The sequence below is a fragment of the Parus major genome, chromosome 7 (genome assembly GCF_001522545.3).
Source record: "Parus major isolate Abel chromosome 7, Parus_major1.1, whole genome shotgun sequence".
Lineage (NCBI taxonomy): Eukaryota > Metazoa > Chordata > Aves > Passeriformes > Paridae > Parus > Parus major.
The window spans coordinates 22,356,709-22,381,217 of NC_031776.1; the positions used below are offsets into that span (position 1 = coordinate 22,356,709).

The 24,509-nt window shown below is 52.0% G+C and overlaps 3 protein-coding genes across 5 annotated transcripts in view; 1 reads left to right on the forward strand and 2 right to left on the reverse strand.

Moving 5' to 3' along the window:
• Window positions 1-74: 74 nt before the first annotated feature.
• Window positions 75-9,597, reverse strand: PLCD4 (phospholipase C delta 4). Of its 2 annotated transcripts, XM_033515927.1 has the most exons (15): window positions 7,001-9,597; window positions 6,493-6,651; window positions 5,825-6,053; window positions 5,479-5,608; window positions 4,851-5,082; window positions 4,255-4,456; window positions 3,826-3,970; window positions 3,254-3,406; window positions 2,751-2,891; window positions 2,239-2,395; window positions 1,820-1,936; window positions 1,363-1,541; window positions 1,092-1,227; window positions 851-1,000; window positions 75-723 (listed from the first exon to the last, which is right to left on the reverse strand). In XM_033515927.1, exons 1-15 carry the CDS (start codon window positions 7,023-7,025, stop codon window positions 617-619), a joined length of 2,262 nt encoding a protein of 753 aa, XP_033371818.1. In that variant the 5' UTR covers window positions 7,026-9,597; the 3' UTR covers window positions 75-616. The 2 variants fall into 2 exon arrangements, with proteins under 2 accessions (XP_033371818.1, XP_015490491.1); XM_015635005.1 differs by lacking the exon at window positions 7,001-9,597 and having other exon boundaries at window positions 5,825-5,906; window positions 6,493-6,581.
• Window positions 9,598-11,453: 1,856 nt separating this feature from the next.
• On the reverse strand, window positions 11,454-22,725 carry CNOT9 (CCR4-NOT transcription complex subunit 9). Of its 2 annotated transcripts, none has more exons than XM_015635532.3 (8): window positions 22,594-22,725; window positions 18,704-18,883; window positions 18,210-18,325; window positions 16,658-16,767; window positions 15,820-15,929; window positions 15,270-15,368; window positions 12,755-12,846; window positions 11,454-12,081 (listed from the first exon to the last, which is right to left on the reverse strand). In XM_015635532.3, exons 1-8 carry the CDS (start codon window positions 22,615-22,617, stop codon window positions 11,907-11,909), a joined length of 906 nt encoding a protein of 301 aa, XP_015491018.1. In that variant the 5' UTR covers window positions 22,618-22,725; the 3' UTR covers window positions 11,454-11,906. The 2 variants fall into 2 exon arrangements, with proteins under 2 accessions (XP_015491018.1, XP_015491019.1); XM_015635533.3 differs by having other exon boundaries at window positions 11,454-12,075; window positions 22,594-22,723.
• Window positions 22,726-22,850: 125 nt separating this feature from the next.
• The window catches only part of USP37 (ubiquitin specific peptidase 37), a 34,835-nt gene continuing 33,176 nt past the window's right edge, over window positions 22,851-24,509 (forward strand). Inside the window, exons 1-2 of the mRNA XM_015635273.2 lie at window positions 22,851-22,939; window positions 23,804-24,011. Of these exons, the coding sequence (XP_015490759.1) occupies window positions 23,856-24,011 (156 nt within the window). The 5' untranslated portion in view covers window positions 22,851-22,939; window positions 23,804-23,855. The remainder of the gene's footprint in view (window positions 22,940-23,803; window positions 24,012-24,509) is intronic.

Consider the following 24,509-nt stretch of genomic DNA (forward strand, 5'->3'; position numbering starts at 1 on the left):
CAGGTGCCCACAGAGAAAGAGCACAAACACAAGCTCAGTTCCCCATCTCTGCCCAGCACCGCTGTACCCAGACCTGAACCTGTCACTGAACAATTTATTAAGTTGCTTACAGAGAAAGGATGGGGTAGGGATTAATTTGGGGCTGTAGGGGCCAAGGGATGTGATGGGACTCTGCAGGGTTAGGGGGGCATTGAGGACCAACTCCACTCACAGCTGTGCCCAGCTCTGGGGTTTGCTCAGCTCCAGCCTTGCTCCCCTGACTGGGGGAGGGGACCAGCCCCTGTAGCAGAGCTGTGCCACACACCATCCATCTCTCCTCCTCCCCACAGTCAAGCTCTGACCATGGGCCAGGACAGGGTGCCTGTGGTAGGTGGAGGGAGCTGCACTGGCATAGACCCCACACTCATGCATGGGCAGCAGTATCCTGGACCTGGAAAGGGGAGGTCAGTGATTTTTCCCAGCCCTCAGAGGCTACTGCAGAGGGAGTCACAGCATCAACAATGACACAGGGATGACAGAAACAGCTCAACAAAAGGGCAAGGTGGTTGGCTCCATGGCCCCAGCTGCTCAGAGCTGGCTCTATGGCTTCCATCCTGGTGCTGCTCACCCCATGAATTCAGTCCTGCTCAGGGCCAGGTGGCTCAGTGATGCGGATGTGGACAAAGAGCGAAGAAGGTGGGATGCTGGTGCCATCCTTTGAGAGGAGATGGATGTGGCGATATCCTGCAGGAAGGACAGCAAGGTTCTGGCTAACTGGAGTCCCATCCCCCTCTCTAGTACCCAGCTGAGCCCTAGACATGTTTGCAGGGCTGTTCTGGGCACCCAAAACCACTGGGCAGCAGCCACTCACCGGGTTTGATGTTGGCAAATGCTAGGGTGAACTGACCCACAAAATCATTCCTGGAAGTCTTGTCATAATCCTCCACCACAAAGCGGATGAGGGCCAGCTCAGGCACGTGGAGCTGAAATTGTAGTGTCTCATCCCAGCGAGGGTTAAACCCTGGGAAGAGAGGACATGTGTTGAGAGAGTGAAGGACAGCAGGGATTGTGTCTGGGCACAGCAGGGTCTGTGGTACCGCTGTGGGTCTCACCGTTGTTCTCAATATACTTGGTCTCCTGGTGTGCCTGGTCTGCAGGGACCCCATAGATCTCCACACGCACCAGTGGGTCAATGATGGCTCCCTCCTTGCTGTTGGCCACTTTGGGCAGCTGCTGCCCGCTGATTACCTGCAGGGCCAAATATACCTTTTGTGAGGCCACTTGGCCCCAGCACACTGCCCAACAGAGTTCCCATCTGTCTGGAACCAGCAGGGCCACAGGACACAGTCACAGCTTCCCCAGGGTCTCTCCACAACCCTGTACCTGGATTGTCAGGGTGATGGGGCCGGGGCCTTCCCAGCTGCTGGGGTCACTGGGGTTGAAGAGAGTCTCCTTGTCCCTCATGAAGGGTGGTTTGAGCACATAGCCACAGTGGCCATTCTGGCTGAAGAGCCCATCACATAGGTCCATCTCCATGCCTGCTGTCTGGAAGTTCAAGGCCACTGGAGGGAGGTGGCAGAGAAAAGGGTTCAGAACAGCTTGGAGATCCACTCTGCTTTGAGCTGAAAACCAGCCTGTCCCCATAGCCAGAGAGATGTGGATTTGCATAGAGGAATAAGGTACTAATGCCTGCAGCCCCCCAGGGCAGTGCAAGAGCCAGCAACCTGACCTGGCTCCAGATGGGGTTGTAGCTGGCACTAACACAGGTGTTGATGGTGGCATTTAGCACAGGACTGGGGGCATCTCCCCAGCCCACAGTCCTGCTGCACCCCAGCCTTACCAATCTGGCACCCCACGTTCCACATCTCCTGGGGGCTGTAGTTGGAGGAGTCAGTTCTCATCCCGCTGGGGTAGATGCGTGTCAGCTGCCAAGCATTGTGGCGAACAAACTCATTTCCTAGGGATAGAGCATGAGGCCCACTTGTGGGATCATTCTCTGGCCTGCAGAGTCACCCACATGTACTGCCTGCCTATCTATCTATCTATCTATGCACCCACCCACCATTTTCATCCCTCTCCCTGCTCAGGAATCCAGGACTTGTTTTCTGAGCCAATAACCTCATCACCTACCAGAGCTAAACCCCACAGTACAATCCCACTGGACCCTGTTTCTCCCAGACGCAGAAGCTTTGGCGGTACCCATGAGGAAGCCATCTACTCTGTCCTGGTCACCCAGTGTCACTGCCCTCTTCATCGCACCTTCATCCCGAATGAGCTTCCTGGCCTTGGCTTCAGAGAGGGAGGAGATCTCAGAGGGCCGGGAATGGCTGCGGGCCTCCTGGAAGCCCCGGAAAGGCACATTCTTGCAGTAGATGACACAGTCGGACAATGCTTGTGCCAGGGTCTCCTTGTCCTTCTGCAAGGCAGAGCCATGTTGGGTCCCTCCTGATGGGAGCATCATCCACCAGCACTCACCCAGGCCAGGGGCTGTAGAGCCAGGGCAGGTAAGAGCAGCCAGAGGTGTGCTGATGGGTGGCAGCATCCCTACTGTGAATGTCTTTCTGCCAGGAACAGAGCAAGCAGGGGACCTCCAATATGTTGCCACCATAACAAAGAGAGGGCTGGCATGACCAGGGCAGAAAAGGCTGTCTTCCCTGCCTGGTGATGTCTGCAGTCTCTATCTCTCCCCTATGCAGCAAGATGTCATCATAGCTCATCACTTTGTCCAGGGGCTCAGCTCTCCCAGCTGGTCCCCAGCCTGGGCCACTTACCTTTGCCCTCCGCCTCTCCTCCTCTGCCTCTGCCCCATTGTCATCATCAGACACATCAGGTGCCTCATCCCCTGGCCCATCCAGGGTGTCCTCCAGCCTCCCAATCTTCTTGCCCTTCAGCAAGATCTTGTGCTTCAGCTCCTGTGGGGTTGGGGATAGAGAAGCACCTTGAGCTACCCAGAGCCTCCATGGGCCTTGTGCCCTGGGACCCTGCACTGCTGGAGGCCAGCACAACAGCTCCCTTCAGCAGTCAGAAGGGGGTGGGGTAGGAGGGTTTTGCCCAGCTGTCTGATTCTGCAGGACATGGGGAGACAGCCCTGGGGATAGCCTTGGCACTTCTGTGAACATGAGGACACAGTACCCACCCCCAGAATCCTCAAATGCTTCAGTGGACCAGGACAATGCTGGAACAGGTTGGCCTATTCTCTGAACAGCAGATCCACCTCCTTACCGCACTCCCAGGCAGGATAGAGACGCCCTGCACATCTGTGCTCTGTCCCTACCTCTGGGGATGGGAGCTGGATGGGGACATGCCCATCAATGGTAGTGGTGAGGAGCTGTTCCCCCAGGATGTCCTTGAGCTGCTGGGCCAGGACCTCCTGCTGCTCCATGCTGCAGTGGTTCTCCAGAGACAGGATCACGGGGTAGTCCGAGGTCTGAGGAGCAACATGCACACCTGGAAATAAGCCTTAGTGGGGCTAGTAACCTCTCATAAGGGCTTCATCCAGGCGTGATCAGTGCCAGCATGGAACCCCTTGTGTCTGTTTCTCCTCTGAGATCTTCATACCCCTCCGATCCCCCACATCCCATCTCACCCCTGTACCCCCAACAGTCCATGTCTGCATGAGCCCCCAACCCCTGGAACAGCACAGTGCAGGCTGTAGCTTAGACCCCACAATGCTAACCCCCAGAAAGTGACACAGCCACCCTCCTCCCTGCAGTGTGACCAGTCCTGCTGCATCCCCAGGTGTGTGAGCCTCAGTACCACTCCCCCTCCAGGGAACCATCGCTACCATGTGTCCTCACCCACCAAGGACCACCCACGACCACCAGCACCTGGGGAAGGGTGCCTTACCTTGAAGGCGTACTTCCCCAGGGTGCTCACCACCTCCCGGAAGGGGATCTTGGAGGTGAAGGTGTGGCCGTGGTACACCATGGGCTCCCCATTTGGCCCGTCCCAGCAATCCACCTCCAGGCACCGGCAGCCCCGTTTGAGAGCCCTGAGGGTGGGTTGTCACCCCTGGAACCCTGCACTCAGCCAGGGCACCAGCTCCCTGCCCTCCCCTCTGCCCATGGGTGTCATCCCTGAGGGAGCAGGGGACACCCACCAAGAGTGGGGATGCTGTCTGTTTCTGCAGGACATCATGCAGGGCATGGTCAGAGGAGAGCAAAGGACCGCAGAGGAGCAAAGGAGCTTCTGGGGTTTACTCTGTGGAGCTGCTCAAGACGTGACACCGGGGTGGGAGGGTGTTGGAGTGCAGCTGGAAGGGAGCAGTCCCTTTACCTGATGTAGCCCTCGATGCTGCTGTGGCCCCGGATCTGATCCTCTATTAGGTAGGTGTTGTGGGAGGAGGAGATGAAGTAGTGGCAGAGTGGCTGGCTCATGTCCTGCCACAGCGCCCGGTGCTGAGGGTTGAAGATGGAGCCCTCCAGGGAGCAGAGGTACATGAGGAACCCGTCAGCACTCAGCACATGGCGAGCCCGGGCTGCAGGCACAGGGGGAGGTTCAGCCACAGCCAGGGACATGGAAGAGACAGAATGAGGGGCAAACAGGACTGCTGGTGTCTCCCAGAATCCCCAAACTGAGGGGCACAGCTGCTGCCAGAGTCTGGGGCACAGAAAGATGCCACAGGGCAGTAACTTTGGAAAGGTGGGCAGTGGACCCCAAAACTGGGGCTTGTACACCATGGGTGGTCAACCTTCTACACCAAAATGGTCCAGGAATGGACCAAATAAAGGGGAACAGCACCCAGACCACACCTTGGTGTGCAGCTGTTCACACCAGGATGGGCCTGGGAATGTTCCTGCCATGGCACTGTGAGCCTGTGACCCCTCCTTAACCCCATGGAGAGCACAGCCAATGTCTGAGTAAGCTCTCACCTGTCTCTGATGGTTCATATTTGTCAATGAGCTCCATGGCTAGCTCCTCTGTGCCTTCATCCTCCAGTTGCTCCTCCCGCAAGAAATCCACCAGCTCCAGCAGTGTCAGCTTCTTTCCATCCTCAGAAAATTCTTGGAAGAGGCTCAGCACCTCCTCACGCTGTGTGAGAGCCTTGTAGAAGAGGACAAATTCCTCCCCTTCCAGCGTCCCCGACTCTGACTTGTCAGCATCCTGTTTGCAAGGGAGCTCCCTCAGCACCCAGATGGGGCAAAACGGGGTGTCTTGGCCACCAAAGCTGCTGTGGGGGGATTCTCCCACCCCAAACAGAGGGCTCAGAGACCTCATGCCAGTGGCAATGGCAGGCATTGATCAATGGGGGAATGGATGAATGGGCAGATGGAGGGCTGGTTGGGTGGACTGATGGATGGATGGAAGGAAGGGATAAAAAAGCAGATGGCTGGTTAGCTGTGTAGTAGATAAGCAGCTAGATGGACAAATGAATGTGAGGAAGGAAGAGCATGTTAACAAATAAATGAACAAATGGGTGTTTGCAATGAGGTTTTGTACATCTTGTTCCAGTCCCTCCAGTTCCTCCAACCCATCCAGACTCTCAGGTGCAGTGCTTACCTGGAAGAGCCTCAGGGCATGATCCTCGTTCATGTCCACGTTCATCATCTTCAGGAGACGCTGCACCTCCTTGAAGTTCATGCGCCCATCCTTATTCTTGTCAGCTTTCTGGAACCAGTCACGAATCCATGTGCAGAAAGCCGGGGCAAATGTTAGGGAAAAGGTCCTTGGCTATGAGAAATGGGGCTGGGTATTATGAGAGGGCATCTTTTCCTTTTCCTGCACTAATGCAGATGGTGAGATGCAGAGCAGCTACACACATGCTGGGGTAAAGCTGAAGATTCAGGGCCTGGGGGATGACCAGCAGTGGGTGTAGGGGGCAGAGTGATGCTATCAGGAAGGATATTGGTCTATCTTCTCCCTTTGGTCCATGGTGGTGGCCACCTCAATGAGCTGACGCAGGCCCTGTATCCAGCACTGTGCCTCCTCTGCTGAGCCAGCAACGAGGTCCAGGTTGCCACGACGGCCGTAGAAGACAATGGTGAAGCAGCGCTCAGGGGGGAACTCCTCGGCCACACTCTGCAGCACCTCTGACTGGTGCCCTTCCCGCACCGTCTCCACATCGCTGATGGAGACTGGGGCAGAGGGAGGGGAGGCCTGTCTGTAGGGGACAAGGACCACAGGGCAAGGGGCACCGCCCACAGACATCTATCCTTCCAGTCATTCCATCCATCCATCCATCCACCCGCTGAGCTAGTTATCTATGCATTAAGCACTGAGCTATCAAGTCAGCCAGTCATCCATCTGCCCCTCTGTCTGCACTGGCATTCCAGAGGTTCCATTTATATCAGCTGCAATTTCTACTCAGCCCTTTTGACCCATGGGTCCTGCTGGGGGCAGGATGTTTCATGGAGAGGTGTGGGTGAGAAGAGATCAAACATGCATACAGAGTCTTTCTTCAATCCCCCAGCACCCTTAGCAAGCATGGCCCAGGAATTTCCATACCTTCACATCCCTGTTCACCCTGAAACCTACTGATGGCCTCATGACCAACACACATCAGCTGGTACTCACAGGCAGACTCAGTTTTGCCTGTCCTCTTGGACTGGTACCAGATGGTCATGCAGTCTTCCTGCAGCTTGAAGTAACGCTGCTTCTTCCAGCTCTTGGACTTGACTTTGCGCATCAGAGTCCCCTGCTGCATCTGCTCCAGCGTGTCTGTGAGCTGGATGCCTGGGGGCAGCATGGGCTGCATCACTGAGGGTGGGGGTACCCAGGCACTGTGCCCTGGTACCTTGCTTCCTCTCACCTCTGGGATCGCACACAGTCCCTCAATCCGTGAGGGAGGAGGGATGAACCAGAAACAAACTCCCTTCACCACAAGAGGTGCACAGGGTAATTCCCCATCAACCCTTCCCATCCACCCTTGGCACTTCCAAGCCAAAATCCCAATGGCCATGGTGGGGTAGGTATGCTTCTGAGTGCAGCAAGGTGAGCTCATCCCAGAAGCCAGATTTGCCTCGGCATAAATCCAGATGGCCCAATGCCCTGCCCTGCACCCATCCTCTGCTGGGGCACTCACGGGCGTTGCACAGCAGCGATGCCATAGCTTTGCCTTCTCCACGCTGGCAGCTGCTGGGGAGGGAAGAGAGAAGGTGGCTGGGGGGAACAAGATCAGACCCTCATGCTGTGCCCAGGTCCCGCCAAGTGGGCTCCAGCCATACCCACGTGTGCACGAGGTGTGTGCGCCCCTGCCCACATATGAGCGCACCTGTGTCTGTCTCCTGCTGGGTCATTGCATTCCTTAAGTGTCGAGTTCACACTGCCATACTCATGAAATATTAATCTGTGTTACCGGGAAGCCGGAGCTCAAAAGGTGTTTGTGGAAAACAGAAAAACTTGCCAGCGCTGATGCCCCACAGCCCAGTGGGTACCAGAGCCCTGCTGTTCCCAGGTTGCTGCTCCCAGGTAAGAAGCAGCTGCTTAAACCAGGAAAAACTGCTCTGGCAGTGCCCAAGAACACCCTCCACCACCTAGGAAACAACCCCAACCAGCAAATTTGAAAGTAAAGGAGAGGCACAGCTGTGATAGCAAGGAAGGGAACACAGAGCAATGACCCTCAGCTCCTACAGCTTCTTCTCCCCAGGGAATAGCAGCACCCCAGGCAGTGACTGCACTCTCAGCTGTACAGGGAGCACATGGCAGTGAGTGGGACTATAAATACTGCTGGACAATGAGGCTCTGATTAGGCTGTTGAGACTCTAATGATGCTGACAAATCACTGGATGCGCCTGTCACCCAGGTGCTGGAGCTTAGCTTTGGAGGAGCAGCTGGTGGGCTGGGACTTGGGTGCAGGAGGGGACCAAGGGTCCCTGGGAGCAAAGGGCTCAGTGCCAGGGTGCAGGGGTGGCAGCTGTGCCCTGGGTCCCTGACTCAGCACAGGCACTGGTGATGCAGGGCTGGGAATAGCCAGTGCCGTCAGCATGCAGGCAGCTGCTCAGCCACTGCCAGACCCTTGTGGGCTCTCAGGCCAGGCAGCAGCCATCCCCTGTTCAGTGTGGCTCAGCAGGGCAGAACAGCACTGGCCAGGGCTGTAGCCTTGCCCTTGTGAGACACCCTAGTTATGGGGCAATCTGTGGCTGTTTGGCTGTCCCCAGGGCACATAGGGATCATCTGTCCACTCTTGGGGACCTCTCATGTTGCTGGAAACATGGGGTAGTTGGGAAATGCCTTCCCAGTGCCCAGAGCTGGGGCTGTGCTTTCCCAACACTGGTCCTTCCTGCAAGGCTCAGGATTTGCTGCAGTGCCTATATCCCCCCACACCCAACCCATAGGGCACTGACCCACTGGCACAAGACTTGGAGTGCCCGTACCCAAAAATGGGGGGTAAGCCCTCTGCTCCTCTTGTGCCCTGATGCTGGCTAACACAGCTCCAGTAGACCCACATCCACCCCCCACGGTGTGCTCTCAGCCCCTGCACCCCATGACCCTCAGGGAACCAAGGGGGCAACCCCAGTCACACATCTGCCTGCACCCTCCTGCTTTCCAGCAGCACCCAGCCTGGCACAGACACTTCACAGGGCCATAGCTCCAGGTGATCACCAGCTCTGCAGCCCCTGTGCCACAGCAGATGAGGGAGATGGGCATGTTTTAGAGAAGCTGGAGTGGAGGAAGAGGCACCAGAGCTGGAGAAGCAGGGAGACATGCTGGACGGGGACAAAGATGGGCTCAGTGCCACCAAGAGTTCTGTCCTCTTGGCACTCTGCCATGCATGTGTACAAGGTGGCAGCATGTAGGGAGCAGCTTGCAGCCCATGGGCCCATAACCACACTGAGAGTTTGGAGCTAAATTTCTCCCCCAGTGCTAGCCCTTCCAGGCTCCCAGCACAGCCTAAGCATGCCCAGTCCCAGCCATGGAGCAGTGCCTTCCCCACAAATGCAGAAGAGAAGGGATGATCCCTTCCAACCAAAGGAAACACAAGCAAGCACAAGGAAGAGCATGTGGATGCAAGACACATCTGTTCTGCTCTCTCCCGAGGATGCCATGAGCCCCTCACAGGCTGGCCCCACGCAGGCCCCCTTGCATGCTCCCCCGGTCTGAATTACATTGTTGAGCCAAGCAGGATGAGAGCCAGGGTGTGGAGAAACCCAACCCGAGAGTTTCCCGCAGGGCAGCTGCCTGCTGCCAGAACAGCCCCGGCTAGCCCAGCACACTCTGAGCCATCCCAGCGTCTCTCCTGGTGGTGACAGGCCCCAGCAGAGCTGGACAGCCAGTGAGTGTGAGCGGTCCCCAGCCCTTCCAGTGCAGAGTTACCCGGCAGAATAAAATGCCACCATACGGGTGACCGTGCCAGAACAAGGAAAGATTATGCCTCTCAGCGCCATTCAGGCACTCCCCACACCTTGCTGCCCCAATGTGCTTACAAACTGCCCTCGTCCTAGAGCTTTGCTAAGCCAGTAGCTGACAGGGGCAGAAGGACTTGGAGGCGAGGCGGAGAACAGACAAGAGACTCCGGGATGGGGCGGAAAACCCCAAGGGATTTGGGGCTCAGAGGAGAAATCACACCTTATGGCAAAGGAGACAAAATAGCCGGCACCTGCCCCGCGCCACCCCAACCGTGCAGCCGCTCCGGAGCACCGCAGCCCGAAAGAGGGGGTCCCGGAGCCTGAGGGTCCCAGAGCCTGGGGGTCGCAGCCCCGTACCCGCCGTCGCCCCCTCCCCTCCGCAGGACGCGCGGTCCGTACCCGCTCTCCGTTGCCGCTCCCCTCCGTTCCGCTCCGCCGGTGCTCCACCGCCAGCAGCCGCACAGAGCCGGGGCTGCCCGCCCCTCGGCAGTGCCTGGGCTGCGAGCCCTCCCCCGGCCCCCCGCCCCCGCGGGACGCCCCCGGCCCCCGCACGCCCCGCAGCCGCTGCCTCTCAAGGTCGCTTCGGATTAAGGTCACGCCACTCCCGAGGCGGAGCGGGGGGGGGGCGGGTAAAAAAGGCAGTGGAGGGGCCGGCAGGGTTGGGAGCGTCTTGTGGGGCCCCGCGTTTAGGTTCGAGCCCCCCATTCTTACCCTCCGGTTGAGCCTGTCTGTCCCCGGACCCGCTTGCACCCACGGGGATCCAAGCTGAGGTAGCCTTGGGGCAGGCCGAGCTGGGGGCAAAGGGTGCGGGGCAGGGACTGAACTTTCGGGTGGACGATGTTCTAACACACCTGGACGCCGGGGGAGCGCGGCAAAGACGCTTCAGAGAGGCAGCGAATGCTCTCTCCCTGGCAGGCTCGCTGCCTTCCCGCAAAGCAGAACAGCGCAGCATCCCCTCCACGCTACCTGCCCCAGAAGAGATGCGGCGCCGCGCCACAGGGACATAGCCAGCTCCCACTGGGAAAAGACACTCTTTCCAGCTCATATCCCCAACACGGCACAGCCCGCCTTTCCTCCCATCTGTAATAAACCCCCACCGCAGCGCTTGCCCCCACCACCCCGGCGAGAGACCAGACCAGGACCAACTTCTGCTGGCTGGGGTTTTATTATTTATTAATCCGAATTAAAAAAAAAAAAAAAAAAAAAAAAAAAAAAAAAAAAAAAAAAACCACAACCAAACTGAAGCATTTTCACACCCCGGCAAGGTCAGGGTGAAAAGGAGGGAAAAGGCAATGGTTATAAAACAGGAACCCGAGGGCAAGGAAGAGCTATGCTCTGCCCTTGTTATGCAAGGCTGTGAGAGGAGGAGGGAAGGGAAATGGTGGGATTTAAGACACTGTTGGCACGACACTGCAGATGATCAGCAAAATGGGCTACTCGAAGAGGGGGGAGAAATTAAGTAGCTGCCCAGGCTTGCCTGCAGCCAAGAGCAGGCTTTGATGCAGCATAGCCTGGGAGCTCCTCCACTGCTTCCGAGAGCCCTCTGCGGCCACATTAGCCCCTCGGCACAGAGGCGGCAGGTAAGTGGCTGCTGGTCCAGTTTAATTGCAGTGGGGCCGTGGCGGATGCCAAGGCAGGTTTCAAAGCTGAAATGGATGCACCTGGCTGGCAGAGAGGAGCGCAAGGAGGGGGGGAAGGGAGGGGACAGGACTGAGAGGCGCCTGGCGGCCAGCAGCGGGTGCAGAAGGCAGCATACCTGGAGCCTGCAGGCGGCAGGGGATCAGTCGGTGGTCTGCCCACTGCCTCAAGGCAGGTGCCCTCACACTGAGCTCCATGTGATAAGCCAGTCAGCAGCCTTCCCAGGTCTAGATGAGAGGCCAGCACACATCAGCCTCTGGCCGCTGGTCAGCTGTGGGAGTGCACTATTTACAGCACAAGAGGCACAATCCTGCCGTCTTCTTTCCCTGAGCCCCGGCAAGCAACCTTATGACGCATGGGTTCATTGCAATTATCCACCCCTCCTCTTGGGGCAAGCACTGCAGTGGCCTGGCTGCAGCCACTTCCTGCACACACCAAAGGAAAGGAAGAGAGAAGCTCACTGCGCCAGATGGATGCAGAGCCAAGAGCAAGGATGCGCTGGCAGGGAAAAAAGCTGTCCCTGGGCTACCTGCAGCTGAGTAGCAGTATTAGGAAGGGATAAAACTGGATCAGCTTTTATTCAGTTCACTCATCTAAACAGACATGTAAACAAGAAGTGACAAGGAACTGGAGGGACGTGGCGCGCATACCTGCTGTCATGCACCACTAGGGCGGAGGCTGAGTTTGCTGGAAGAGTGGACATCTGCACTACCCCCTGCCTGGAGGTGGGGGAAGAGATGCCACCCAAGCCTCCCGGAGAGACTGGGATCTATACAGATTGTTTTTATTGATTTTTTTTTTTGAAGCTGTAGTATCAGCATTTGCTGGTGTTGGGATCCCCGGAGGCTTGCTGCACCGCTACAGAGCAGCCCTTTGGCTGGGTGGGATGGTCCGACAGGCCGGCAGCCAGTTGGCGTGCCCAGTTTGTTGCAGAAGAGGTCACCTGTTCCTGGTTCTTTGTAAACCTGAGCTGTTTCTTCCCCAGTGCCCCACCTCCCCCAGCAGTCATTGCGGAGGAAGAGGGATGCCCCGTGGGTCAGTGACTTGACCCTCTTGCAGGTTCTTGACAAGCTGAGCCAGCCAGCGTTTTGTGGTGGTGTCATCCTTCAGGACCTGGGCGAAGGTGGTGTCCTTCAGCTGGTCAGGAAGGCACTGCCTGAGAGCTTCACGTGCCCTACATCAAGAGACAAGAAACGGGGCCCAACAAATAAACTCACAGGGGCAAGAGGGGAGGAAACCCCACTGGGGACACAGCGTTGCCTGGAGGTGTCCCTGCCACAGCCAGCCAAGGAAAGCACTGAGCAGCAGCACCACAGCAGGTGGCACTCAGCCAGCCAGCACAGCTCCCACCCCTCACACTAACCCAGCCAAGCAGCATCTGCACCCCAACACACAGCAAAAAAGTAATGCGATGCCAGGAGTGACTCAGGCAACAAATACACACCCAGCAGCTTTGGGCAGAGCTACTGGTCAGCAGGAGACTAGTTTTGTGAATTATGAATTTCATCTACTGCTAACAGCCTGTCTGATGAAGAAGAGGGAGAGTATAGTGTACCTTCTACCTCAGCTCTTCTTTGTATCTTGTTCAAACTACATTTGGGCTCAGGCAGTACTAACCTGCACAATCTAGGATTTGCACAATCCACAACAGTCACTGTTTCTCCCATGTACCATAGAAGCTCCTGTGACTGCCAGAAAAAAATCAAAGCAAAAACCCCACCCATCTTCCACACTGAGCTAAGGCTGACAGACCAGGAACCTTGGTTCCTCCCAGATGGGCACTGTGGAGAACTGAAGAACTGCGCTTCCAAGGGCACAGGAGAAGCCCCTGCCCAAACTCATAAAATGTTTACCTGGGGTTATCAGAAAGGCGAAGATAGCAGCGGACAACATGTTTCAGCAGCCGTGCCGATGGCTCCTTGGAGAGCTGCAGGACCATTTTACCCTGTTTGACAGAGGCCAATGCCACCAGTTAGTGTCTTTAAAAGAACAGCTTCACAATCACCAGAGACTGGGAAAGATCATTAAATCACTCACTCTGGCTTCCCACACAGCACAGCCCATTACCTTTTATCTAGATACCCTTGCACGGAGCCTGGTGCTGCTTGCCAAGTTGCCTTTGAGAGTAGCAGCTTGCCATGACTTGGAAAGGGTTCTCCCAGAAGCTCAGGGAAAGCTCATCTTATTTCTGTTTAATTTTTACTTTCCTAGGACTACTTAGCAACTCTTTGTGGGATTAAAGATAACCTGAGGTTTCCCCCTCATGGAAGACAGACACATTCCAAACACTTTGATAAACTCAGGCTGAGTGACACCATGAGGTATGTTCCCAAGCTCTGCAACACCCCCTGTTCTCATATGAATTCCCTTCATTTCAACATGCTTTTAAGACAATAGCAATACCCTGGAAAGCCAGGCCATAGGACTTGCCTCACCCACACCACATGTAGCAAGATCCTTAGCCAGTCTTAGCATGCATGCAAGCAGCATATTTTTAATTTCTGCAACATCCCTCGTGAAGCTGTTTCAGGGAAGCAAGGCACAAACAGATCTTCCTGGCCCAGTGTTTCCCACAGGAAGTAGGACTTTGCACATGGCTGCACCTTTGAACGTGCTCAGCTGAGCAAACAGTGTGGATGCCTTCACACACCTGCTCTGAAGAATTTAACAGACTGCTGGCTTGTATTTAGGAGTCAATCACATCTGCTCAACAGGTTTATTTTTTTCCTGTAAACTACATTGGCTAGCACTAACCATTTTCTCCATTAGCCAAACTCACCTGTATTTCGATATCCTGGTCATTAGCAATTAGCAGGTCCCCCTCATCTGCCCTTTTGCAAGCTTACTGTTCTTAGCAATTCCCTAGGATACCAATTATTTCTTCAAAATAAATAACCACAAGCTCCTCAGAGAGTTCCTGGATGGAAAATACAAACTTGCTCTTTTAAAAGCATGTAATACTTGGGTGACATCTTACTCAGTGATCAAGACATGGAAGTAAATCATCACCCTCATTAGACAGGAGTACACTATCCTTATTTTTGAAACAGACAACGAAAAAGTCTGTTAACATTTTCATCTTTCTCTCTTGCACTATGGAATATTGACCCTGCCTGCCAGTGCTTCACCCAATGGTGGGACTACACATGCTAACACAGCTTTACACACCCACATCCTTCTGTGTTCAAGGAAGAATTCACATCTGGGAATAGCATGGTCACCTTCCCTACCTCAGAGTTTCTAATTGCATCCTTCACTTTGCCCCCAAGTCAGATGTACTTTCATCAAAGCTGATCTTCTTGAATGCAAAAATCACATCACATTGGATACTAGGGACATCAGCTCAAAAACATTCATATTTTGCTGTTTGTGGGTGAATAGGAGGCAAGGTTTTCTTTACATTTGCAAAAGTAGACAAGTAAATATCCCTAATGAAAATATTAACATTTAGTCAGAGAACCAGCATTGCTAAGTGCCTAACTTACTGCTGCATTTTCTTCTCCTGAGACCACCCTTTTAAAAGCAAACAAACACACACAAAAGCATGGCAATAACTATTCCAGTGTAGATTTACATTCCCCTTGGCAAGCTCAAAGATAAAGCTCAAGTTGGGGCTATTACTCCTGGGATGAACAAATTTTGAGTACCCAAGCTTGTCCATTACAGGGATCACAGAATGGACAGAACTTGTTTACTCTCTGTATTTGAACACAAAAATTTGAGCACCTGCAGCAGCTAGTAGGAGTCAGATTCAGAAAAAAATGAGGGTGGCATTCCAGGCAGCACACAGAAAACCCATGAAACTCCTTGGTCAAAGACACTGTGGGTGCAAAGAGTTCCTAAGGGTTCAAGGGGTGGATGGGACAAACACTGGGGCTTACTACATAGAAACCCCACAAGTGGCCCCAGAAATCCACAGCTGTCAGCTGTGTGACTGTTATGAGGACAAGGATGATATATACTTGCCCTGCTCTTTCAACGTGTTGTGAGAGACAGGGATGGGACATAGATCCATGATCTGTGTGATCATTATTACATAAAATCTAATCCATTCACATCCCACCAACAACTGGAAACACCTACAAGTCTGGAAAATCTTTTTCTTCTCTGAAGAGGTTTACCTGTTTTTGTACTGGGGATTTCGTATATCACAACTAATATGTGTTCTCTTGACATGGAAACCAGAAGTATACAAAGGAAACATGGAAGCAGAGCTACAGTATCAAAAGCAATTAGCCTAAGAATGATTTGCCTTCCTCATCCTGTGCTCCAGCAAGACAGCAGTAAAATAGTTGCTGAGGAAGCTGACTGCTATAGCATGATTTTTGCTTTTTTAGATATAAATACTTTAAAAACAAATAATCTTACCAGTATCATGGCAACATGGGAAAACCGCTCATAAGTCTGACAGATATATGCCAGCCCTGTGTCATCCAGGAGGATTTTCTGAAGAATAAACGTAGCAACCTAGAATGGGGAGAAAGCAGAAACCAAAGCATATAAACAACTTGTCTACCCTGAAAAAGGACAGCCTTTGTGTGGTGCTCTTTTCAACTCAGCCCCAGAGTTTAAAAGCCTTCTAGCAGGTAGAAAATGCTTTACTCAGTGAAAGTTAGAAGCCAAAAGAAAATGCAGGACAGTACACAATGCCTGGTATCTCTGACTAAAGAAAAGAGATGGACACAAAGCAGAGTGTACAAGATGACTGGATTCAGGTTGCATAAGATGCCAGCTACTGCCAGGCCACTCAGGCAGCCTCAGGTCTTGGTCTGTTTGGTTTTTTGAGGAGGTAAAAACTCCATTCAGACTTGTCCCAGCATTTGCAACAGCAGAGAAATCACCTCTGCAGGGCACTGGCTACCTGGTCAATCAGAGATGAACAACAAAGTGTCTTTATTAAAACAAAAAAAGAAGGTACCGTTTTGGAGAGCTCACTTCCAGACTCCATAATACGTAAGCACAGGGGGATAATTTCTGTTGTCAATAAGAAATTTATCACTTCTTGCTCGTCAGTTTTCACCAAGGCCCCTTAAAGTAAAAGCAAAACCCAAAATCAGTAAATTATAAACTGTTTCAAAAAAATCTCACCTTTCAAAGAGGGCCTGTGCTCTGCCCTCCCCAGAAACCATTCTTTTCGAAAGCCAGGCAGAGCAACTGTCATCCTAGACATGTTGCTGCACATGGCTGGAGAAGAAATCATTGTGGCAGGGTAAAAGTAATGGGTTTGGGGATTATTTCTCAGAAAGAGGATGCATTCTTAGCTCTCCCTCAGTAGTAATACAAACACAACAGGATCATGCATTTTGAGACTCTTAATGTATTGAGAGATAAAATGATTTGGGCAGGAAGAAGAAAGAAAAAAAAAAAAACAGGATAAAGGGAAGACAGGGAAAATATACCCAAGTGAATCAATGACAGAAACCCAAATAAAGACCAACCTGCACCCACCCATCCCAATGCCTAGCTGGGAGGGCTGAGGGTGAAGGTACAAGTCTGCAGGTACTTGTACTCAAAAAGTATTTTTGGAATGCATTTAGATTTCAGTGGGTTTTTTATAAGCCTTTAGTAAGTGAAAAGGAAGAGGAGTCTACCTCCACAATGGAAAAGGAGTAGTTCCTTCTCTTAATACTACAGGACTTGGAAAATCCCAGTAACAAGAGACCTCTGACTTTGGTCATGCAGGTCTCTATGCCCACAGCATGAACTGCTCTAACTCAGTAAGAGCTCAGTGCTCCAGCATTAGTCTGGCTGCTTACCAATGACTCCGAGGCTTGTGAGCCGCAGGTACTCGAACGGACGGGTCTTGCTGACTGTGTGCAGGAAGGGGTACAGGAAGAGAGGAATATGAGCTGCCAGAAAAGCTGATCTGTAGGAATGAGAGAACACACCATGTGAACAACAAGGAAAACAAAGCGAGCGCACAATCTAGCATCACCACCTAGAGCTTCACACTATTCCCAGTGGACCCCATTGCTACTGCTCCTCAAAAGTGGGTAACAGTAAATTCACTGATGGAAAGGCACAAAGCAAATCCTGCACTGGGCACAGCACAAAACCTAACACCTGATCTGTCAATTACCTGCACTCCTGCCTCAGCTGACCAGGAACTGAGCACACCCTATTGCTCTTATTACCTCCTCCTGCCACCCAGACCCTGTTTTGTACACTCACTGCTGCATTTCACCCTGCAGGTTCCCAATGGCAAGGATCGTCAGCCACAATGCCTGTGAAAAGTACCTCTAAGAAGTACAGACTGGCTGAGCTTTAGGTATCATCAGAGTTTAAATGTGCACCAACACCTTTCCCCCAGAGTCCTCACACTGCCTTCTGGCAGTAATGAAAAATAAAGACTGCAGGTTGAATGCTGGAGGTTGCTCTGCTAACAGAGGGAAGCTCTCTTACACAATCATCCAAAATACTCCTCCATTTCAGTTTTCAATTTTTAAATGTAAAGATGAGTCATCAAAAGCTATCCTATTTCTTTGGATATCATCTCATGGAGGATTGCTGTGTAACACTGCTCTGCAGCAGCTCAAAACCAACCTCAGCTATGCTGCTGCTCAGCAGTAACAGAAGCATGAGATTGTGGATCTCTGAGTAGTTTCCTCCTGAGTTTTAACTACTGATTTTGGCTGAACCAACATCTTGTTTTTCCCTACTGACATGGACTGGGCACAGATTGAGAAAATATGAAGTCAGACTCTGGCTGAGGACTCCAAAAACGGTTCTGCTATGGCTCCCTTGCCTGGCAAGAACAGTCCTGTTCATTCCACCCTTTCAACACCTGGTTTAAAAATCTGTAAGCTGAAATTTAAGGAGATTCTTTGATTTCACAGAATATTCTGAGTTGGAAGAGACCCACAAGGATCATGGAATCCAGCTCTTAAGTGAATGGCCCATATGGGGATAGAAGCCACAACCTTGGCATTATTAACACCGTGCTCTAACCAAGCTCCTTGTCTAAATAATTATAAGCTCAAGGATCCTTGCACACAGCACTCAACAGAAAGGCAGCCTCAGCTCTGGCTGACCTCTCAGAAGTTGCCACAACCCAATGTTTTGAGCATTTGAAAGATCTCAGGATGACCCAGGGAATGCAATGCATTTAGGACCATAAAGCTGTCATCCTGATAATCCATGCAAGCAAATAAAAAGCAGCAGGCAGCTGCCTATCTATCAGCTCTGTTGTCTGTTTCACTTCTCTCAAGTAAAAAAAGAGAAAGGAGCTAAAGTGCTTCTAAAGTCAAAGACGTGCTGAGGTGTCAATATCAACACGTCAGAAAACTCACACAACTTGGAAGCACTTACCTCGTTTCAGGGTGTGATGCAACACACTGTAGTAGAGCTAAAGCATTGCAGACTCTGTTGGACTGATGGGCTGTCAAAGTCGGAGGGTTGATTGATGGGTAAATATTTACAATTTCCTAAAAATTAACAGAGAACGGAAAGTTAAAGGAGACAAATATCAGAAAACTACACCAAAGCACTTGCCTTGCAAGGAAGTGCAGTGACAGCAGATAACAGTCTGCTCCCACCAAGCATCACTTTCAAGTTACACGGCAGCCACCTTGCTGCCCAGGCAAGGGCAGAGCTGGGTCAGAGTCAATTTGACATGGAGTCACAGGAGTGCATTCAAACCTTAATCTGCTCCCCTCAACACATGATCCAACAAAGATCATATTCCCAAGCAATGGCAATAAGGGATCCCACCAGTTCCTCCCCAGACCCACCTCATGGATGCACAAGCTCTGCAACATGCTGATGATGCACCATGGAATAAAGACACAGACAGCCTGACCCACCTGAAGGAGTGCTGCAATTGTGCCAAATGAGTGCCACAGCATTGGGGCGAGGTCAGGCACAGACTCGCGCTTCTTGCTCAGCTCCAGCAGTGCATTCTCCCGTGTCTCGGGGCTGGACAGCTCATTGATCCATTGGTAGATCTTTTCACGGTCAACCTGAGCCAGTGCTGTTGGCACAGGCTGGGAGGGAGACAGGAAAGCTTCAGTCCAAATATTTCATCCAGTTCTCACCCAAACCGTTCCTACAATCTGACAGAAAAAGAAACTCCCGACTGAGAGGGCGGGACCTAAAGCTCTATTAAGATGTTCTGGCTATGGATCCATCCCTTCCTTAGATCAGTTTTAGTATTTCACCTATTTGAAATTCTAAGGCTTTATTTCCTGGACTGACTTGTTAAGATGGTCTCTTTTAATCCTTTTGTCAAGCACTACCTTTGTAACTTCATTCAGCAGTGAGAGCCAAGCTACTGCCCATCTGTGCCAGCAGAGCTCCTGGGGAGCGACACATACTTCAGCCAGCTTTCATTTGCTCCACTCGCATTTAGCATGCATTTATTTCATGCCTCAAGTGCAAGATTCCACAGGTTCAGAGTAAGGCAGAAGTTACCTTTTTCTATCCACAAACACCCATGACATTGGAAACTGCCAATGAGATTCACTCAGTGCACATGAGAAAAATCTTCATAGAAATACTTGAAAAATTTTCACTACTTCACCATCAGCATGACACCGGCCACAGCCAGGAACAGCTGCTGTTACCAATGGCTCAAATTGATACCAGGCACATTGTCCACGTGCATGGAGCTAAAAGGGAATTTTTTCAACAACGACTTTGTGCAAGATCCCAGGATGATTTGATTCCTGTTCAAAATAAACCCAGAGAAGGGTAGATCTGTATTCCTAGCCAAAACACATTTTCTACTACTTGGGAGAAATCCAGATTTTGTTTCTGCCTCTCTTGAGACATCGGGGAAAGGACAATATCAAGACCAACAAGTTCTCAATACAAAAAAAAATGAGGAAGAAGAGAGAAAAGAGGGACTGTATCATAATTTCTGTGGAAAAGGCAAGGCAGGAAGGAGTCTTTCACTGAAACTTTGTCTCCGGTCTCTGCTGGCATAAGCAACATTTGGTGCAAACAAATGCTCTGCAGGTTTCCTAAGGAGATAGTCTGGTGACTTAGATACAAAATTTTGAGGAAGACAAAAACTATCACTAAAACCTCCTGTGTGAACACTTCCAAAAGCCAGGTCAGAACCTTTTCAAACACTGCTGTAGTGGTTGTTGTTGAAGCCAAGCACAGCCCTGTTGCTCCTGAGACAGCCCAACCAGCATGCAACCAGCTCTGCATCCTGCTCTGCATGGTGATCCCAGCTGGGAACAGGACTGTATTTCTTTCTTTTTTAACCCAAACTGAAACTTTCCATGTGCTCCCCACAACAGATGCAAGCAGAGCCCACACCGCACTGACAGCAACGCTGTCACCAAGCAGCTCACCACCAAGACACCACACAGGAGATCAGGAACTGCAAGTGGCTCAATGAGACCTGAAGCCACATGGCAGAGGCAGTCCCAGAAGGGATGCAGGAGTGATGGACAGAGACTTCTAAACCTTTGGCAGACACAAACATCTTTCCTTCTCTATGTCTGTGAAAATTTCCCTCCTCTGTTTATCCCATTTTATAGTCACGTCCAAAGAGATTCTTCCCCAGCTGTGGGATTTCTCTCTCCTCCAACCACTTCCATTGTATTTAACTTAATTGTTCATACATAAGCCAATGTAGTGTTATCAGTCCCTGTACTCTAAGGCTCAAATACATTTTTAGCTGTTCATATTTCCTCCTATCCTCTTTTTTCTCACTGCCATGGTTTAGGCATGGTATTCTCCAATTTAGTACTCCCACTGAAACCACTCCAAACCATTTGTCACCCACTCCCTCCCTCCTTCCCCTCTCAGTCCCCCTGCTCCAAGATGGAAAGGGGAACTGGAGGTACAAAAGGTAAAGATTACAGGTTGAGATAGGAACTGGAAACAGCAATGAGATAAAAAAACCCGAATAACTAACATTAGAGACAGAGGGTACAAGAAAAGAGAAGTTATTGCTCATCCCACAGAACCCTCCCCCCAGCAATATCCAACTGCTTCCTGGGTCACACCAGCCCAAACCCAAATCAAGCTCTTTCTCCCTCCCTGAAAACTGATGTGAGGTGGTACAGAATAATCACTGGGGCCTAGCTATGCTCCCTCGGGTCTACTGCAAAAATTAACTCTGTTCTGGCCAGAACCAGGACACTCACCTACTCAATTTGTAATTTTTTATCTAAAGTCTCTAACTATATTAGTGATCCTGCCAAATTTCTTGTGCCCCTACAACTGTGAGTGCAATTGTAATGCTAACTTCTATACTGAAGCTCAAAAAGAGAAGAATAGACAGAGCTCATTTGTTTTTATGTGGGATGGTGGATTGACAAGCAGTGTAGCAATAATGTTGTTATAATTATGTTATCTAAAGCTTCCATCTATTTTTCTAGACCCACTAGTTTCAGTTCCTGTAAGCTTAAATACATCGACCCCTTAAAAGCACAGCCATGCACTTGTGATCCCTAGAGAACACTAGTAGATTTTCCACACAATTAAGTTTATGATGTCCAATATCTGGGTTAGTCAGAATAAACTGCTTTTCATAGGCTCTACAGTTGCTCCTTTTGTTTTAGTTTAAATGGAAAGATGTATTTTTTTCCTAATTCCCTATTTCATTACTGTTTCTTCTTCCCCCTCTAAGACCCAAAATTCTGGGGAACCCTGAGAGCCACACAAATCCTGCAAGCTCCAGGACAGAACCCTGCCAGGCAGACTTTCTTTTGCACACAAGGAAAGCAAAACCTACCAACAGTATTAGACCAGGAAAAATCTTGAAACACCTTTTCTCCTTCTTGGAGAATCCATAGCCTTTACAGGAAGGGGAATCTTTACAGCTTCCTGAGGGGGATGAGGGCAAGCACCAGCTATGGATGGTACTGCACTGTAATGAGGCAAAAGGGAAGTAGGAACAGGCAGCATCTGCTGCCCTAACGGGCTTTTCACTATCTACTCTTTCTCTCTGCAGTCAAGGCCAGCAGTAAAACAGCTCCCCAGAGGGCAGAGGAGGTGGCTGGCACCCGGAGGCACAGCAGATGAGTGTTTTAAGGTCTCTTAAAGAAGATCTACTCTGAACCTTGTGCCTCAGCGGGAGGGTCTTCTTTACCTTTTCTTATCCCACCCTTTCCTATCCGCATCCTTTTCTTCCCTGCTCTCCCCCCTCCACACACTCTGTGGATAATGTTTTGGATTTATTTTGGTTGTAGATTAATTAATTTTAGACTTTTACTTGCTTTTCCTCTATGTGCTTTTTAAGCAGCAGAGCAAACCTTATCAACGGATTTTGTCACGCTCCTGCTTTTGTATTAAACCAGCTTTTACCGATACTTATGCTAGTGGTTCTTAAAGGGACCTTAAAACACTGATTCGCTACAGGAGGCATCCAGGCGCAGGGAGAGAGCACGGCAGACAAAGGGAAGGAGGAGAAGCCCTATATGATACACAAAGGCCAGAGCCGGGCCGACAAGCAAGGAAACTCTCCGTGCCCCGGACGAGCCAGGCCACAGCAGAGCCCGCACCGCCGGCACGGAGCAGCCCCGCGGGAACAGCCGGAGTTGGGCAGCTGCCAAACGGCTCCCGCCGGTGATGCTGAGGGGACGGAGCTCGCGGGGACCCCGCCACTCCGCGGCCTCAGGTTCCCCCCGCAGCCACCAGCGGCCGCGCTCCCGCTCCCCGCACGGCCCGCCCAACGGGGCCCCATCCCCAGCGCCTCCTCAGCGCCACCCGGCGGAGAGCAAGGCCGCACGCTCACCGCGGCCGTGGCCAGGCTGTGCATGGTCGGAGGGTGGGAAGGGAGCCGGTGCCGCCTCAAGCCGCCGTCACGGCCACCGCCATGGACTCGGCGCCGCCGCGACCTCTCACCCGCCGCGCGGGGGACGCCGGGACGGGGCCGGGCGGGGCCGGGCCTGCGCGCGAAGCGGGCGCGCGCGGAGCGCGCCGGGAAGGCGCTGCCGCGCTGACGTGAGCGGGCGCGCGTCGCGCGCCGTCTCGCGCTGCTGTGGCCGGTTCCCGCCATCCGCCGCCGCCGCCCCCTTCCCCCGCCCCCCCGGGCCTCGCCCCGGGCCCCGCGGGACGCGCCCGAACGCGTCGGAACGCAGGTACCGGGGCTCGCCGCCACCGACTCCTACCCGCTCCCGCCGGCCGCGTGCCCCTCCCGCCGCGCGGCGACCGCCTGCCCTCAGAGCGGCCCGGCCCGGGGCGGACGGCGCTCCCGTGCTCTCCATGTCCCTGTGTGGGTGAGAGGTGGAAGGGGAGCGGGGCTAGGCCCGGGAAGAGCGGGAGCACCGCCAGGCCGGGCCGGGAGCGGCGGCGCCTGAGCGCGGGATGCCTGGGGGAACCTCCCCGGCAGCGCCTCCCGGGCTGCGCGCAGGGGCCGCTCCATTCATTCCTTCAGGTTTTTATCGGGAGTACGCTTCGCCGTACTTTCCGGAACCTTTGGGGCTGTGTTTCGCCCCCGGGCCCGTGGCTTTACCGGGCCGAGAGTAGCGGGGAAAGCTGGAGACCCCCGTTCCGGGCCCTGCCAGGTGGCCGCGGATCCCGCGCCATCAGAAAGCAGCTCGTTTTTTTTCTTAGGCTTCCTCCAAAACTTTGGTTCCCATCTCATACTGGATACTGGCTTTCCTCGGGCACTTCTTTTTTTTTTTTTTTTTTTTTTTTTTTTTTTTTTTTTTTTTTTTTTTTTTCCCCTTTAGATCCGTTGAAGTTAAGAGGTTTTTTGAGGACTTCTGTGTCTGGAATTGTGTCTGCTCACCTTTCAGCAGTAAGGAATCAGTGCACTGCTGTTCATACTGGGAGAGATTTTATTAATTTAAGTTTCCTTTACTGCTGTCCAGCTCTTCCTCACTGTGTTTAAACACAATGAAACGGTTCTACCAAGCTTCTATGGAAAGTTCAAGACATGCTTCCGTCTTCCTTTAGCCATTATTTGGCCCGCCAAGTTACAAGTTTCTCCTTTTTAACAGGTTTTTAAGGTGGAGCACGCTTACTCTTAATAGCTCTTTTCTGTGAGAAAGCATGGCTCTGTTAAAGGTGCACGGACCTGTCCGGATGCGCAGCATGCAGACTGGGATTACAAAATGGAAAGAAGGGAGCTTTGAAATTGTGGAGAAGGACAACAAAGTGAATCTAGTAGTTCACTACAATGTTGGAGGAGTTCCAACGACATTTCAGGTATGCCAGACATTAAGGCTTTTGTTTCAACAGTACGTGGATTGTGCTCTCTTGTGAACAGCTGTCCCCTTCAAGGCTATTAAGTATCCTGCAGACTTCCCTCTGTCACTGTTTCTTGCTCCTCCTTTCCTGAACACAAATCCCTTTGTATAACTCTCCAGTAAATTATTTACACGTATTGTTAAAGGATCTACCAAGGTTGGCATTGAGATACCACTGAACTGGAAGAACCAAAAAGGCAGAGAAAAGTTATAGAAGTATAGAGCATTGTGGCTCCCATTTTAGATTTTTGCAGCCTGTAAGCTTTCTCAAACTGGCACGTTTGCGTTCTCTAAAGATCTAGAAGATCCTGACCACTTTATACTGGCTGTTTCCCCAGCTGAAGGGTAATGGTGTTAATACACCTGTAGCCTTTGGCAAGACTTTGCTGAACATTAGTTGTTACAGTTTTAGGTTTTAAATGCAGATGCAGATCACTGTTAAAGATTCTCTTGAAAT

Excerpts from the sequence above, each read along its gene's own strand:
- PLCD4 (XM_033515927.1), bottom strand. The coding sequence starts at position 7,025 with ATGGCATCGCTGCTGTGCAACGCCC. Across the intron at positions 6,054-6,492 it reads AGGCAAAACTGAGTCTGCCT|TCTCCATCAGCGATGTGGAG; the intron begins GTGAGTACCAGC and ends CCTCTGCCCCAG. Across the intron at positions 5,609-5,824 it reads CAAAGGGAGAAGATAGACCA|ATGGATTCGTGACTGGTTCC; the intron begins ATATCCTTCCTG and ends GGCTTTCTGCAC.
- CNOT9 (XM_015635532.3), bottom strand. The coding sequence starts at position 22,617 with ATGCACAGCCTGGCCACGGCCGCG. Across the intron at positions 15,930-16,657 it reads CACAAGCCTCGGAGTCATTG|GGGCCTTGGTGAAAACTGAC; the intron begins GTAAGCAGCCAG and ends TTTTACTTTAAG. Across the intron at positions 15,369-15,819 it reads GAAGTGAGCTCTCCAAAACG|GTTGCTACGTTTATTCTTCA; the intron begins GTACCTTCTTTT and ends TCCCCATTCTAG.